A 16165-nucleotide genomic window follows, 5' to 3' on the forward strand; every position below is an offset into this window, starting at 1 on the left:
CTTGACACATCTGGGCTCCAACTTCTCCAGAATTTTCTAGCTTGAAAAATAGATTGCTGTACTTTCAAACTCAGTTAGAAACACAAACTATACATAATTACAAGTAAGAATCTAAAAGTTGCACATCCTATCTTCTTCTTGTTCAGATATTAATGAACTTGTCAAATTCACCAGAGAAGTGTGTTACTAGTTAATTTTGCATGGTTCATGAACATGTTTGTGACCAATAGAAAAAAATCATATTTCCCTATACAGGTAGCTGATTAACATTTTTCAGTTTTGGCATACATTGTATTCTGTCAATAGAAATTTGTTTTTGCATTATCATTGTACTGCTATTTAAGGCAGCTTACAAAATTTTTTAAACCAATTTATAGTTTTTTTAGAAAGATTGATAAATTGTACTGTTGAAAAATTTATGCTGCTGACTGCTATAAGTTTATGTTCTAGAATGTGCATTTGAAGGCTAAGTGAATTATTTTTTGGACACTTATATTTCTGAGACCAAGTGAGGCTTAGAAAAGAACAGCTTAGAGTGCAAAAGATGTGAGCAACAAATCCTTTTTTTTTTGTCATATATATTTTCAACAAAAGTAATTGAAATGTAACAGTTTTAAACTTCAAAGCTTAGCTTAGAAAACCTTTAGTAATTTTTTTTTTTTAATTTACAAGTCAATCCAAACAGCATGAGTATCATATTTCACCATATTATTACATGCTGTGGGCAGCCACTGACTATCAGTTATTGCTTTGTTGCAATAAAATTATGAAAGAAAAATTGTTAATAGATTAGCAGTTGAAACTGTTAAGATAAGTAATTTCTAACTTTGATCAGTGCTGAAGTTAGTTCAGAGGAAAGAATGGTACTTATTTTATATTTTTGATTTCTATTTCTCTACATGACAAAGAATTAATTATGTTCTTGATGTTAGAATACAGAAAATAAGAGACAAAATATGAAATTTTACTAAAAAACGTTTTATATTCACATAGGAGGTCTTAGAGATTACATAAATAAAATATAATAAAGGGTTCCATTATTCACAGAAAGATCTTTACTAGAAATACTTTACAAAAAATTTGAGTTTCAGTATACAACAGACTTTTAATATTTACTAAAAGCTTGCTAATTTTTGTGAAAATACCTGATAAATTCAGAAATTCTCAAACAAAAATGTTAATCTTTGCTGCACTTGTCAGGTTACTCCTTTTGTAGTCTTGGGCAGGAGAAATTAATAGTGTCTATAAGGCCATTTAATAACATTAGTTATTGAAATAAGAATACTTGTAATTGATTCACCTACCTCAGTTAGACCCACTTATGTGTAACACACAACTAGATGCTGTTTCATGATCCTTACTTCTGTAGAGAAAGCAGCACAACCTGACAATTAAGATTACATGTGCAATTTTAAGAAACTTGCATGTGACACTGCATCAACATAAGTTTAGCTGCAGGCTAAGTGAAGGGCACATGCATATATTTCTATTGATGTATTTTATTGTTCACTATACTCTTTGAATCAGTCTTTGAAAAATTCAGCTGAAATCAATCAGGATGTAACATTTTGCACTAACTTTTGACCTTTCAGAGGCCAAGTAGACCAAGCATTCTCAACTTTGATTTCACTTGTGTAGTCAAGGGCTGTGTCTTTTTAATCAAGTTTAAACTATATCTTTTATTGCTCATCATTGTGATAAAATACCTGTCTTCTGTATATCTCATTTCTACACATACTTGTTGCTTGCATAAAAGTTCCAAGTAAGTTTATTATTCACATATAAGTAATTTATGGAAAATTACATCTTGCATATTTTTTTCCATTGATTTAATATCAAGGGCAGCTGTCTCTTGTTAATTAAGAAAGTTTGTGATTGTTGTTTTATTGTTTTTTTTTAAAGTTAAAAGAGTCATGCAGAAATCTTTCAAACATGTCAGATATGAATGTGCCATTCTAAAAATTCTATTTAATGGTACACACATACCTAATAGGAACTGTACGTACCCTTTTATGCTTTAGCCGAACTTCATGAGCTGCAGATGCAAATTAGGTTAATTATATAATGTGTCAGATTATCCTTGCTCTGCTGTAAACTACTGTGACAGTCATGTAAGCAGTCAGTTTAACAGATATAAGTAAAGGTAAAGATATTGCAATGTTTAAAATAGGCATGATAGCGAGTGCCTTTCTAGTAGGTGTCACAATGGCCAAGACAGTTTCATTGGTAGTCATTTCTAAGACATTGGCTATTCAATGTTATCAACATTGGAAAAAGTTGGATAAAATGTCTGCTGGAAGAGGGAATTGTGGCTGTAAAGATGTAATAGCAGAAAGAGGAGAAAGGCAGTTAGACAGGAAGATAAAGTCCAACCATTATCAAACAGTACATCAACTGACAGATGTTTAGTGTAGGGCAATCTAAACCCATATCCAACTTTACCTCATGAAGAACGTTGCAACAAATGAACTATGGCAGTTGGAGACTTTTGTATAAACCACTGGACTCAGTTACTAACAGGAATAAATTACTTGAGCTATATAAAGGGTATAGATATTAGATTAATAAGGACTTGTGAAAGGAGATACAGTCTGAAGCATTATACTTTCCCTTTTTTTGTATGGGTGTAAGAAAGATTTTAAAAAAGCCATAAAAATAACTTGCTTCTATTGTAGTCCCAACTGTCGAGGCTTTTGGTAATGGAGTGGTAGTTTTGAGCATACCTTGGATCTGTACTCCCTTTTTTTAGGTAAAATCAATGCTGTAAGTTACCTCAGCATCATTTCTGTTCAAGTTCATTTATCATTTTTCATGTGTACTTTGATTAAGACAGCTGCTTTCAAAACAAATTGTGTGTGAATGTTTGAAGAACGTGATGGAGACTTCAAGCATCTCCCATGGCCATCAGAATTCCCTTATCTCAAACCAATTGAGTATTTGTACGATAAACTTAAAAGAAACTTTCACTATCACTGTCCCTTGTCTGCCATGCTCCATGAATTGCATGTAGTATTAATGACTAAATCAGGAATGAAACTTAGAACATTTTTCAACATCTTGTGGATTCTGTGTTATGGCTTGTTCAGGGAAAAGGTGGCTTAACTCAACCCATTATTAGTTATTGTGTGTCTGTGTATCAAGAGAAGATATTCCAGCTGTATCCATTAAATATGTATAATAACCCTAAATTATTGTTATTTATTATGTGTTTTTATTGAAATTCATTCTTAGTAAGATCTTTCTAATAGTATTGAAGTTGTGTTTAAACTTCTAGTCTTAAAGGTAAAAATTTCATAAAATCCTTATGTATTAATGTGCAACTTGCAACGGTGGATATGCATGATAGCATGAATGAACTGTAATATACCTGAATGTGTTTTTTGAAATTATACTAAATTAAATGTTTTCGGATGTTTATGTTGTTGGTTGTCATTCAGACATGGTTATGTAAAATTCATTTTTCTGATTTTATAATTTGAAATATCATTATGTCACTGATGTGCATTTTTAATGTGATGATAGATTATTCTGTCATTATTCAGTTATTGAAGTTTCCAATATATGAAGTATGTGGTTATGACAAAGTGTTAGTGCATCCAATATAAAAGAACTGAAAGAAAAGGCAAACCAAAGTGTATTAAAATGTTTTCTTTAAAATGTAAAATGCAATTTACTTGTAGTTAAGATGTAGTTAAAATGTGAAATTTAATTGGTAAAATATTTAAAATAATGAAAGTACGCATATTTAATATACAAAATTGTAAACTTGAAATGTAAAACTGTATTTATGATTGATGTTATTTATGTTTAAGTCTGCATTAAAAGAATTTCTTTTAAGTTTTTATTTAGTAAATGGTTTACTTTGTATATTTAATGTGTTATAAGCATTTGTTTCTAACTTTTTTGATTTAAATTCTGCTGAAAACATTTGATGCTAAGATTAAGTCTGTGGTTCTGATTTATCAACCTTGAGTTGTAATATACGAAAACCATGGCTGTAAACCTATAGCTTGGAAATTTAACAAATATTCATCAAGTAAAAAACCCAAAATTCAATTCAGTTATTGATACTTTAGTTGTGTATGTTAGTAATTTGCTTGAAGACCAACTCTCTTTACAGAATGTTCTTACTGTAGTAGTTTCTAACATTTCACTCTAAATTTTCTGCATTGTTTTTAAAAGAAAACATAAAAGTATTAAAATATGATTTATAATTGAAATCTCTCTAATATTGCTGAGGCATATTTTGTAATCTACAATTTATTTTAAAAATATTTTGTAATGCTAATTTATTTTTGTAACTATAACCATCCTACTTTGCAAGTGATTTCTAAACGTTACTAAAACACTTTATATATATTTCTGAGTTATTTTTTAGCATTTTCTTGTTGTTTTTTTTTCCAAGTGATTGTAGTCCTGATCACAAAGACTCACTCTCTTTGTTAAGACAAGAAGAGAACTTTGTAATCTTTATAGTCAAAGTGGCTGTCCAGAGAATTAATCAGTTTAAGGATAAGGGGAAATGTGATGGATGTGAAGGAAAGCATGACAGTAGATTAGTAGAACATTTCTGCACCATAGGCAGGTAAACCAGAGTTCATAAACATTTTAGCTACTTATTTTGAAAGACAAAAATAAAAACCTTAGAAAGTGATAATGACATGGAGTATGTAAATCTCTTACCCAAATCTGTCTTGATTTGTTTGAATGAATAATATGAATTTTACTTTTTATTTGATACTGTTCTGTAGAAGACTGTCATTAAGGAAGCCTTGACAACATAATATTGTTAAATTTAAGACGTTAATTTTGATATTTTAAAATAAAAATAAAATATATAGGTAAAAATTAGCCTTCATTGTGCAAGAAACTCTGAAAAAAGTGACGTGTGAATAAATACACGAGTAATTTGGTGCTTCTAAGGAAAAACAAAATAATGGAATTAATGTTATTTAAACTTAAGTATTGATTACTTGTAAAATCACACATCTTGTGCGAGATAAAATGACAGTGGCAGTTTTATTATCTGTCTATTTAAATTCTGGTTAAAAATAAGATGGGGAAAAAAGAAAAGATTCAAAATAATTATTTTTTATTGAGTCTTATGTTGATAGTTAATCTGAACGGTTTGCACTTCCACAATTATAGATAACTCTCCTACTACCAAGTTTGCATTTAGACACAATAAAAAACAAACTGACACATTTTACTATTTCATTACATATATGAAGCTTGAAACTTTGGGAGGTTACAACTAATACCTTTCTTCAGAGCAATACAAAATTCCAAACCCTGCTGTAGTGATAGAATTAAAAGAACTTCCATTCTTACTGTTGTTATCAGATTTTACCCACTAAATTTGATATTGTTAAATACTGAAAAATATTTGCATTATCTGTATATCACAGAACTGCTTATAAACATTCTAAACATGGGTTTGCAGGTCACTTTTGAAACATGTATCTAAAGACGTTTTGAGTAATACACAACACAAAAAACCAACAGCTGATCTTCTACGGACATTGTGTTTAGATGGGTTGTCTACTTTGTTTGAAGTTTTTTCATCTAGCCATGTGAACTATTATCAGGCATTCTTGATGTCCTTTGGTAAGTATTTGTTTTCAATATAATTTTGTTTCACTTTAAATTTTGTTGTATAAATACAAATGAATTACTCCACTTTAATTTTTATTCCATTTAAAGTGAAATAAGAAATTACATTTAGATAAAATCATAAATTATATCTTGTATTTTCTCAAAAAAGAATATTATTTAATATCTTCTATGTAATACATGTGAATTATGAGTGGCCACCACAATTCTAGATTTATCTTTTGACATTCAGGAGGTTTTGTTGTGCAGTGTTTCTACAACTAAGAATTGTATTGATAAATTTACATTTGTATAGTGTTTTTTTGGGGGTAGTAAGTTTGTAACATAAAATGCTAAGTTATTGATTTTAAACAAGCATAAATATCAGAAAATGTTGAACACTGATATTACTTAATTATTTGTGCTGCTATAAAGATAATCCATTATATATGTGTATTTGTGTGTGAATCTACCTCCTAGAGTTGGCTGGCTTAAGTTATTTATGATATTTTGATATGGTAACTGAAAACTGTCTTGACAGCTGTTTTATTTAAGCATTTTTATCCAAAAAAGAGATAGAAAAGCCCTTCATTGGTCACATTTCCATTTTCTTTTTAATAAACTTTTGGATTTTAATTTAAAGATACAAGTAACAAACTGATTGAATGAGTCAATTATTATCTTCTACAAAGTCAGGTATGCAATTAAAATCTGTTGAACTTATTAGGGATTACATAAAAAGGGGACACATTATTTGATATAGTCTATTATATGGTTTTTTACTTCCTTAGTTGGTATGCTCAGCTGTTAGTGATGGTTACTGATAGTACCAAACCTGTCCACTTCTTCCTGATAAGTAGAAATAAAAAAAACAAACATTGAGGTTTATAACTACTACACCTATTTACTTACATTGTAGTTTTTGTTGGGTTTTTTACAACAGTTTTGAATCTAAATTATGGATTTTATTTAATGTTATATCTGTAGAATATACTAAGGTTTGTCAGTATTGTATTCTCTTACTCTGTATTCATTAGTACTGGGTCTATTAAGGAACTTGTTTATACCTGTATTGCAAAATGCATTAGCATACCAAATTTTAGGGTCTAGCATGACTTGATGGCCAAGGCACTCAACTCCCAATCTGTAGATCATGATTTTGAAACCTATCATTGAATATTCCCACACTGTTAGTTGTGAGGACGTAACACATGATGGCTAGTCTCAATGTTGATAAGAGTAGCCCAAGAGTTGGCAGTGGATGGTGTGAACAAGATGCTTTCAATCTAAACCATCACTTCTAATTTAGTGATGGCTAATGCTGTTAGCCTTCAAGTAGCTATGTGTAAAATTCAACACACACACACACACAAAATATTTATTGTTGAATAATTTTTATTGTAGTTATTCTTTAAAATGGTTACATCTCTACAGCATTGCTGAAGCTTGTTCGAGATCATTTCTTTAGATAATGTTCTGTTTGCAGAAAGCTAGTGTTGTATTTCTGGAGTCACATTTTATTAACAACATGATCTGTAACTTAACAATATGCAACATTAAAAGTATTACAAATAATACAGTTTCTTAGTGCTTTCAAGATCTTGTTTGGGTAACAGTTTGTTTTTAATACATTAAAAGTTTTTTTAACTTACACAAATGTTTAGTAGCTTTGAAGTTAAATTGCGGTTTTAATTTTTTAATTTGTAATACAGAGAAAGAAGGAAAAGTAGAAATAGGAAGTTTGGAAGAAGACTTGTTGAAAACTCATCTCAACAACTTTCAGGTATATTTTGATCCACGAAATAACCATCTATTGAAAAAAATTGATTTGATATATACCTAATAATTAAGGTTATCTACCCAGATATGAAGCTGTTAATTACATTCTACACTTTCAGCTGTAGAAACAATGTAAAATTGACAGTAAATCCTTTTATTTGATTTAGCTAATTGCAAAAATCCATATGTCAGCAGGTGTTGCTAATTTTGCTCTGATCAGTAATATAAAATTTTGACTACTACCTGAACTGTCGTAGGGATCTATATCTAGACTGTTTAGCCATTCAGTTGAAAGAATTTCTAATTTTATCTTACTGATGAGTTATAAAAGCTGTATTTGACTTCTACATTTTTTTAAAGAGAGAAGTAATAAAATCAAATTTGCTGGAATCAAAATAAAAAATTCCATTTCTGTGTGGTTATGCAGCAAGCAATTACATATAGGTTATTGATTTGGTTTGTCTCTTGTTTTTTAGGATATATATGCATGTAGTATAGGAAGCAATTATGAAGATAATGAAAATTAATCTTTTCACAGTTGGCTCTGTATAATATACATACGTTTCTATACAGATTTGTCCACGTTAAGTTTTTATACAATAAATTTTGATGTAATGTATGTGTCAAAATTTTGTAAACTTTTAGTAAATACTACAAGTTTTTCATTCACATAAAGTCAGATTTTTAGTAAATATTTGTGTATAAAAATATGGAGTCTGTTTTATTACTAGTCTGAGTATAAAGTGATTTTATGTTATGATTTAAAAAAACTATTCTTCACCCAGAAAAATCTCAAATATTATTTTTATAATCTGTAAAACCTCCTAAATACATTTCAAACATTTGTTTTCAGTAAGACATATTTTACTGTTATTTTCTCTAACTATGTGGGATTTGTCAATGTACCCAAACTTGTAATAATCATAAAAAAATTAAAAAATAAAATTACACTTTTTTGTGTGGTTGGATAACATTACATAACTTGCATTGATGCTGTGCATGTGCACTGATGTTACCATATCCAATAACAAATCCAACCTTTAGTCTTCACAAAGTTACCTGTCTTGGTTATGTTTTAGAGGACTAGTATTTTGTAATACACATTTCAGTTATAATACGTTATATATATTACGATTTAGAAATAAATTATTCAACTTATTTTTCTTAAAATATATTAACAACAAATATAAAAATAAAACAAATAATTATCTCTTCTAGCTCTGACATTTGAAATTCAGTTGCTGCTGGACATAGGTTGCTAAGCCATTTAAAATTTTGCACATGGAGGATATGAAACAAAATATATTTTTTAGGTTATTTATATATAGGTTTTAGGTTATATATATTTATATATTTCAAATAACCATAAAAATCATAAATTGCTATATGGATATGATAGAATTCCACTATAATTTATTGAGCTTAATTACTAAGTTGTATTTAAGTTTAAAACATGTATAAAACTTGGATCAGATTAAAGACACAACCTATCTCCTAGAAATCTTAGTTCAAAAGAACATAGTAGCTTTTTCACAGATTAAAATGACTGAGAAATCTACTAAGGTGACATTCTAAGCTGTCAATACATGTCATGTATTGTAGTTAGAGTATATAAGGGACCTTTTCTAAAAATGGAAAGAGGTGAATGTGCCACTGTGTTTAATTCAGTATATGAGTCATATCTCCACAAAATAAAGTGATATGAGATTTTTATTTTATATTCTAGCTTATCATTATTGGTAATTTGAGTTCCTAATTCATACAAAATTATAAACTTTGTATTTTGACATCACAAACATCTAATTTTAATTAGTGTTGCATTCAACGTATCATGTGACCCACAAAAATTGATATTTAGGTACGTTCTCTGAATATTTACTGTTAAAGTAAGGAATTCATATATAATACTTAGGTTTGAATTATAATCTACAGTTTGGTACCAAACATTGACATAATTCGTAAAATAATATTTCAATGAAATTTTGGCCCCTAGGTAGTACAATAATATGTCTGCTGACTCGTATTGCTAGAAACTGGGTTTTGATACTGTGGTGGACAGAGCACGGATGGCCCTTTGTGTATAGCTTTATGTTTAATTCCAAATAATCAATCAGTCAATAAAATTTTGAATGCAATTTGACAGTCTTGATGGCCTTTGACCCTTGACCCAATATGAAAGAGTTAAAGGAGTATAGATACATATATAGAATAGCTCCACATGTGTTCTGTGTAATATAATTGTACTATTGACACTATCACATAAGGTTAGTTTACACTGTGATTAGCTGTCATGTTATTTACAAAAGTACAAGCAGCTGTACTATCCTCAGCAGTGGTATGGTAAGTGCACTTGGTACTCCCATTAAAGTAACGTCATGTAACATTTGTGTAGAAATCAAAAGTTTGGCTCTTAACACCTATTCCTTACGATAGACTGAGGCAAAATTTCATGTTTCAGTAGAAGTTGTATGGAAAGTCTGAAGAAGATATTTGAAACTAATACTGTTAATAATAGAATTCATTAAAATAACTAGCCCAAAATCTTTCAAATGGGATATTAAGTAACTCAGAATATGTTATGTACACAATACAAAACTGTTCAGTAGAAATCTTGTCAAAGACCTAACTGGTAAGTACAAATGTGAATTATAATTCTAAAATAAATATATAAATTAGCATGAAGTGACCTCAGTAAGTGTATAACTGCTTAGGAGAGTGAAACAAATCAAAAGGTTAAATGCCAAACTTAAAACAGTAGGATGAACAAAACTAAAAAAAAGTGTGCTGCTTACAAATCAATCAAAATTTTCAGAGTTTATCACCTCCTCTCTCGAAAAGCCTTGAAATTCCTACCCTTTTGGAATTGGCAAATTCAAATGCATCTTGCATGTAAATTATCGTGCAACAACCATCCACCAATAAGAGTATGACACTTATGATGTTCTTGACTCCATTTATTCAGTTTTACCAAAATAATACTTGTTTGGCAGTACTTGTTCTTTTTATGTGATTTATTCTTGAATTTTATTGGCAAAGTTTCTGAAGTGGATTTTCTACTATAATTTTTTCATTACTTCATGGAAGGATTTTTAATTAACTTAATTTCCCAGTCTTTTTTCTCTCTCTCTCTTTCTTTCATTTTTTTTACATCCTGAGGGTGTTTTTGCAGGACAGCCTTTCCCTAATTACTTCCACATTGGCTCATTTATTGTCTTCAGCTCTTGCATTACACACATAATACCTCTGTTGTTGGGATCTTTTAGGCTGAGATACAGCCTTATCCTAGATTTGTTTATTGCTCCCTTTTCGTAGGGATTAAGAATGATCTCCTTTCATCAGCAGTTTGTTTTCAGTGATGAAACTTTGGAATTACTTGTGGAGCCTTGCATTAACACTTGACTATGTCTTCTTTGGCTGTGTCATTGTCATAGTTGGAGCTGAAAAAATCACATATTCTTCTTACCTCTCCTAGTTCTCATTGTTTTATTTGATGATGATAGACAGATCACCAACAGTAATCACCAGTACTTGGTGGATTCTGGTCCATCAGGAGCCTGTTTGTTTAAATTTGTTCCCCTTTGATGATGTTTTACCCCAGATCCATGGATTATTTGTGTTTTATTTGAGGGACTTGTCCAACAATTTCTGTTCCCCCCTACCTTGTCTCAGTTACTAATTTCATTTCTTATACCTTGGGATCTTACTACCAATCAGTATCTGTCCAAGGCTGTACAAGGACATCTACCTCAACAAGCCATAGAACCTGTATATCATCTTTTTCCAGGTTTTATTCCAGGCTCTTTGTTGTTCCCAAGAAAATTAATGATTGGTGGCCTGTAATTGATTTGTCCTCCCTCAATCAGTTTCTGATTCTGCCCTGTTTTGCCATGGATACTTTTCTCACCCTTAGGTGGGTTTTTCTCCATCAGAAATACATTTGCAGTATTGGAAAATTATAACTTGAAATTGTTTCAAACAATTTATGATAATTAAATTAATAGAAGAAATGAAAACAGTATCATGGTTAAAGTACAGCATCTACTGTGAAAAACTGAGGGATCAATGCAAATGTGGACCACATATTTACACAGAAGGGAAAGCATTCTTACTGCTGACAAGTACAAATAGTGTCTTATTCATCATGTCATTCCATCAGAAACATTATCTGTTAGATAAAGATTTATCTTCCAACAAAACAGTGGTTCCAAACAATGCAACAAATATGATGAAATGACCTGAAAAGAAAAAGCCAATGCAACATTTGCAATCATTGCTTGACCTGCATGAAGTCTTAATATGAACATTATTACAATTGTGTGGAAACTAGGAAGTCATATGACAGCTAGACAACTTGACTGAGTGGTGTCATAATCATGGCTTGACCTGCATGAAGTCCTGGTATGATGGTGTTGGCTTGTATAAAAATCATGTCAGATGGCATCCAGAGAACTTGGCTGAATTGTGGACAATAATACATGACATTTGGAACCATATTTCACAACCATACTTTGATAAACTTAATGATGATATATGAACAAGATGTACTACTATCTTTAAAGCAAATTTACAGTACTAGTGCACTGTCTCCATACTTGTCTTTCTTTTGTTTTTTTTGTAGTAATGTATTACACTAATGATAAATTGGCCATTTATTTGCAATTACATATTGTTTGTGATTTCTTTTTGTGTATCACCTTTGCATTGCCATAATTATTTCCAAACCTTTATGTTACTTTTGTATATTTACATCTCAGTTCCGTATTAGTGAAAGTACATTACTGATTAATAGAACTGGATAATAAAAAAATTTATGTCAATTGGTGTTATGCAAGACAATCAATTATGCATGAGTACTGATCACATTGGTTAGTGTCACACAAAAAATCAATTATGAGCATCATTTACATCAATTAGCATCATGTAAAGTAATCAACTGTCACAAAAATAATTGTCTAAATGGAGTTATAGTTAATTAATGTTGTGAAAGTAATCTACTAATTGAAATGAGTGTTTCTGATGATTATAACAGTTGAGTGATCTTAAATAATGTACTCAGAACATATACAATACAGAGAATGTTCTGTAACTATCATTATTCATCTGGCTTTTTAACTATAGCATAAAAATCTTTAAAAATTAGCCTAGCTTTTCAATCTGGACACTGCAAAAGAAACATTGAAACTGAAGGTGGAATGGATAATGCTCTTTACAGAAAACAACATAATATAGCACATCATATGGTGGATTAAAATCTTGGCTTTGTATAAATTATAGATAATTTGGTATAAAATGTCAGAACTACTGAAAACTTATGAAAGAGTGGATGTGACAGATGGGTGTGATGAATGGGCTTGATTATCTTGTTTATGACTCTGTAAACAAATAAGATTGAAGGCTATTTCAACATTAGAGGAGATTGAAGATTTTTAAAAATATTTCTTGATGAAATTAAGGATGTAAGACTTGTATTAAAATATGATTTATTTACTATTTTTGATATCAGGTTTATTTGTATACAGTGACTAAACTTTAATTAAATTTTGAATATAACTGTCTAAAAAGTCATAATGTGCACTTTGACCTGTCCATAGCAAAAAGGTTAAATTAGTAAAATTAAATAATTGCCCAGCTCTACTAATGTATATCATTGTATTTATTGAAATGTCATTATAGTTTATGTAATATACTAATTTAGTTGTGATTTTTATTTCAATACAAAATAATATAATTTATGTGAAACTGGAAAAGCTGAAAACATTTTAGATAAAACCTAGTGAAAATGCTTTTGCTAAAAAAAAAAACCCACTTTATTATGTTGTTTTCTGAATGTGAATAACGATTGCTTCCTATCTTTTTATTACAATTCTTTCTATTGTTATTAATAGTTTAAGTTGAAATTATTTTAGGTTTCTAGCTAACTCAAACTCCTTCATCCCATACACGGGCAAATGTGCATGAGATTTGACCCTGTGGGTTTTGAATACATACTGCAAAATGCCTCATATACAAAGCAAGCACGATTACTTGGTTTGAACTGAACGTCATACAGTTTTAACACAGCTGTCCATCATCAGCTTCTGACAGATTTCACAAGTGACGTTAAATTGAATAAAATAAAGCCACTGGAAGTACCTTATGATTAACTTATTCACTTCAAGTATTGTTTATAAACAGTAGAAATTAACATTTTTCTTTTCAACTCTACAGATAATTGTCTGTTTTTCATCCAGTTCAAACTTTATTCCCACAAGAAACACTTCAGCAGGGTTAGCTGAATTTTGAATGACCTTTGTTGTACAGTTAGTTATTGAACATTATTTATTTTTTGCATGTTATTATTCTGTATTTATTAGTGTATTATTTAATGCGGTAGCATCATTTATATATACAAAAGTAGGGTTGAGTTTCACGAACAGTTGACAGAAAATAGAAGATTCAGGTATTTTATTTCTTGTTTTTTATGTGTATTCTTTATTTAGTATTATTAGGAAACTAAAATGTAAAATTAGACCTTTTTAGATTAGATAAAGTAAAATAAATAATATTTATTTTTTGATGAATTATGCTCACAAAGAGTCTGTGCATTATGTAATTTGATACAGTAATTTTGGCTATATGTTCTCCATGTAATTTGCAACTTATGTGACTCAAAGATTATTTAGACATGGTTTAAAGGACAATAAAACAATCAAATTAGGGTATAAATAGATATGTACTGTTACAAGTTTTAACCTACTTTAGTTAAACAACTTAGCTTCCTGTTATAATCTGCAGTCGTTTCAGAAATAAAACAGGAAATTTATAATTATTTCTTTTTTTTTTTATGTTGGTCATGAGGTCAGTCAAATGACCTCATATGGAGTTGAATATTAGACCCAAAAGCAGTATAAAAGTGTTTGTTATATGCTAGTGTTTTCATATTCTTCGAGTGATGTACATAGTTAGGAGACAGATGATAAATAGTTTTATATAAAAATCTTCAGGGTGAATTTTTATTCTCTGCTTGAAAATTATCTGTAAGATATTAAAGATTAGTAATTGGTACAGAAGCAAGATAATAAATTGTTTGCAAAACAGCATGTTAATTGGACCAAAACAAATCATAAAGGAAAACAAGAAATCAAGTAGTCACTTTTAAATAAAAATACCTTAAAAACAAAAAAATTTTTTGTATTTATTGAAAAAGCTGTTTATTTATCCTCTTCCATATTGTTCTACTTTAGCACTTGCTGAGGGTAAGCAACATGTATTATAAATAATAGTTTTTGTCGAACATTAGAGTGCACTTAACAGTGATAATTTTTTTTAAAGAGAACTATATGCAATGTACATTATAAATAAAGTATTCCATTGACACTGAAGTGCATTTTTTCTTGCATTTATTAAATTTTGCCTCTAGAACCCTTGACAAATCTTGCTGGGACTTTTGAAAAAAGAAAATCCAGAAACCTATACTTTAGTGCCCAATTTAGCACTCTGTATTACCAAATCATATGCAACATAAATGAAGTATTTATTAATTTTCATTTGAAAGCCTTCTTAGAAGCATAAGGGAAAAGTCAAATGTTAAACTGACTTAAGATTGGAAAATAAGTATGCAGTTGCAGAAATCATGACTTTTCAAATAAACTCCTTGTAATCAACTGTAATGAAATTGTGGAAACTTTAACACTAGAATATCTATGTATAGATATACTTTATACCGTCATATATTTTTCAGCATATTATAGATGATACATTGAAATGTTCAGAAGATGACCATCCTCGAAAAGAGAGCATTTCTCTTTTGTCTATTGTTTCATGCTTGTCTAAGCATGTTCAACCAGCAAGCCTCATCTTTAAGGAATCTTTTCACTGGATCCACAAGCTGTGTAGTGAACAAGAAATAAGTAAGTAACAAATTCATTATTTACAAATTGTTGAACTTATATTGCACTTTAAGCTGATAAAAATACTTTGAATCAAGCTCACACTTCTTTCTTAAACTTTTGTTTTGATTTCAGTAGTAGTGCATTTGGGAGAATGACAAGATGCGTTTTTGAGAATAATCCTTTTTAAACTGTCCATTGGTGCCTGCAAGAGTGTTCGACAATTCTGTGTTGTGTGTTGATTCATGCTTACTTTATTTATTCTTCCTAATAGCACAGGCAAGGGTAAGGGTTTATTAAGGACTTCTGTTTCTCTGAGATAACTCTTTTGTTTAATCTTTGTCAATAGAAGAAAGGTGCAGTATATTGCTTTTTACATTGTTAACAAATCATAGGAAACATGCTTAAATGAAGTATATATACAGAAGGTACCTCTTAAGTGTGAAAAATAACTATAAAATTCAACATAAAAATTGTATTTATATGACTTAAAATGGTCTTCAAGCTTTTGGTGAATGAATAAAATGGTAAAAACCTATCAATACATTTACTTTATCTTTTGATGCAATAGGTCATTTGAGAGTTTCTTGTAGCCACAGCTAGCTCAATTTCATTTTTTGAATCTAAGTTCTAACAATAGATGAGTTTTATGCCCTTCCAAACAAATCTGGTTTGATCCGGAAACCCAGTTACACGCATGTTCACTCCCATAGATAATTAGTTTTCTCATGTGCAGTACTTGAATATATGAAAATTGATATTTACCCTTGAGATAACGCATGCATTTGTATATTTGAGTGTTTTGTAATATTGCCTTCATACATATGTCTTCACAATTTTGTTACGTTATAATTATGCCATCATTGTCAACCGAACGTGTAAGAATACCTCATTAAGAATACTTGTAAATAGATTCACTCTGAGGT

The 16165-nt window shown here is 29.9% G+C and overlaps 1 protein-coding gene across 9 annotated transcripts in view; it reads left to right on the top strand.

Moving 5' to 3' along the window:
* The window catches only part of FANCI (Fanconi anemia complementation group I), a 140791-nt gene that overhangs the window by 107503 nt on the left and 17123 nt on the right, over positions 1-16165 (top strand). For all 9 annotated transcript variants that reach the window (XM_076474380.1, XM_076474378.1, XM_076474382.1 and 6 more), the window contains 4 exons: positions 4406-4585; positions 5444-5607; positions 7305-7375; positions 15092-15260. In XM_076474380.1, the coding sequence (XP_076330495.1) occupies positions 4406-4585; positions 5444-5607; positions 7305-7375; positions 15092-15260 (584 nt within the window). The remainder of the gene's footprint in view (positions 1-4405; positions 4586-5443; positions 5608-7304; positions 7376-15091; positions 15261-16165) is intronic.

Source organism: Tachypleus tridentatus, chromosome 13 (genome assembly GCF_004210375.1).
Source record: "Tachypleus tridentatus isolate NWPU-2018 chromosome 13, ASM421037v1, whole genome shotgun sequence".
Classification (NCBI taxonomy): Eukaryota; Metazoa; Arthropoda; class Merostomata; order Xiphosura; family Limulidae; genus Tachypleus; species Tachypleus tridentatus.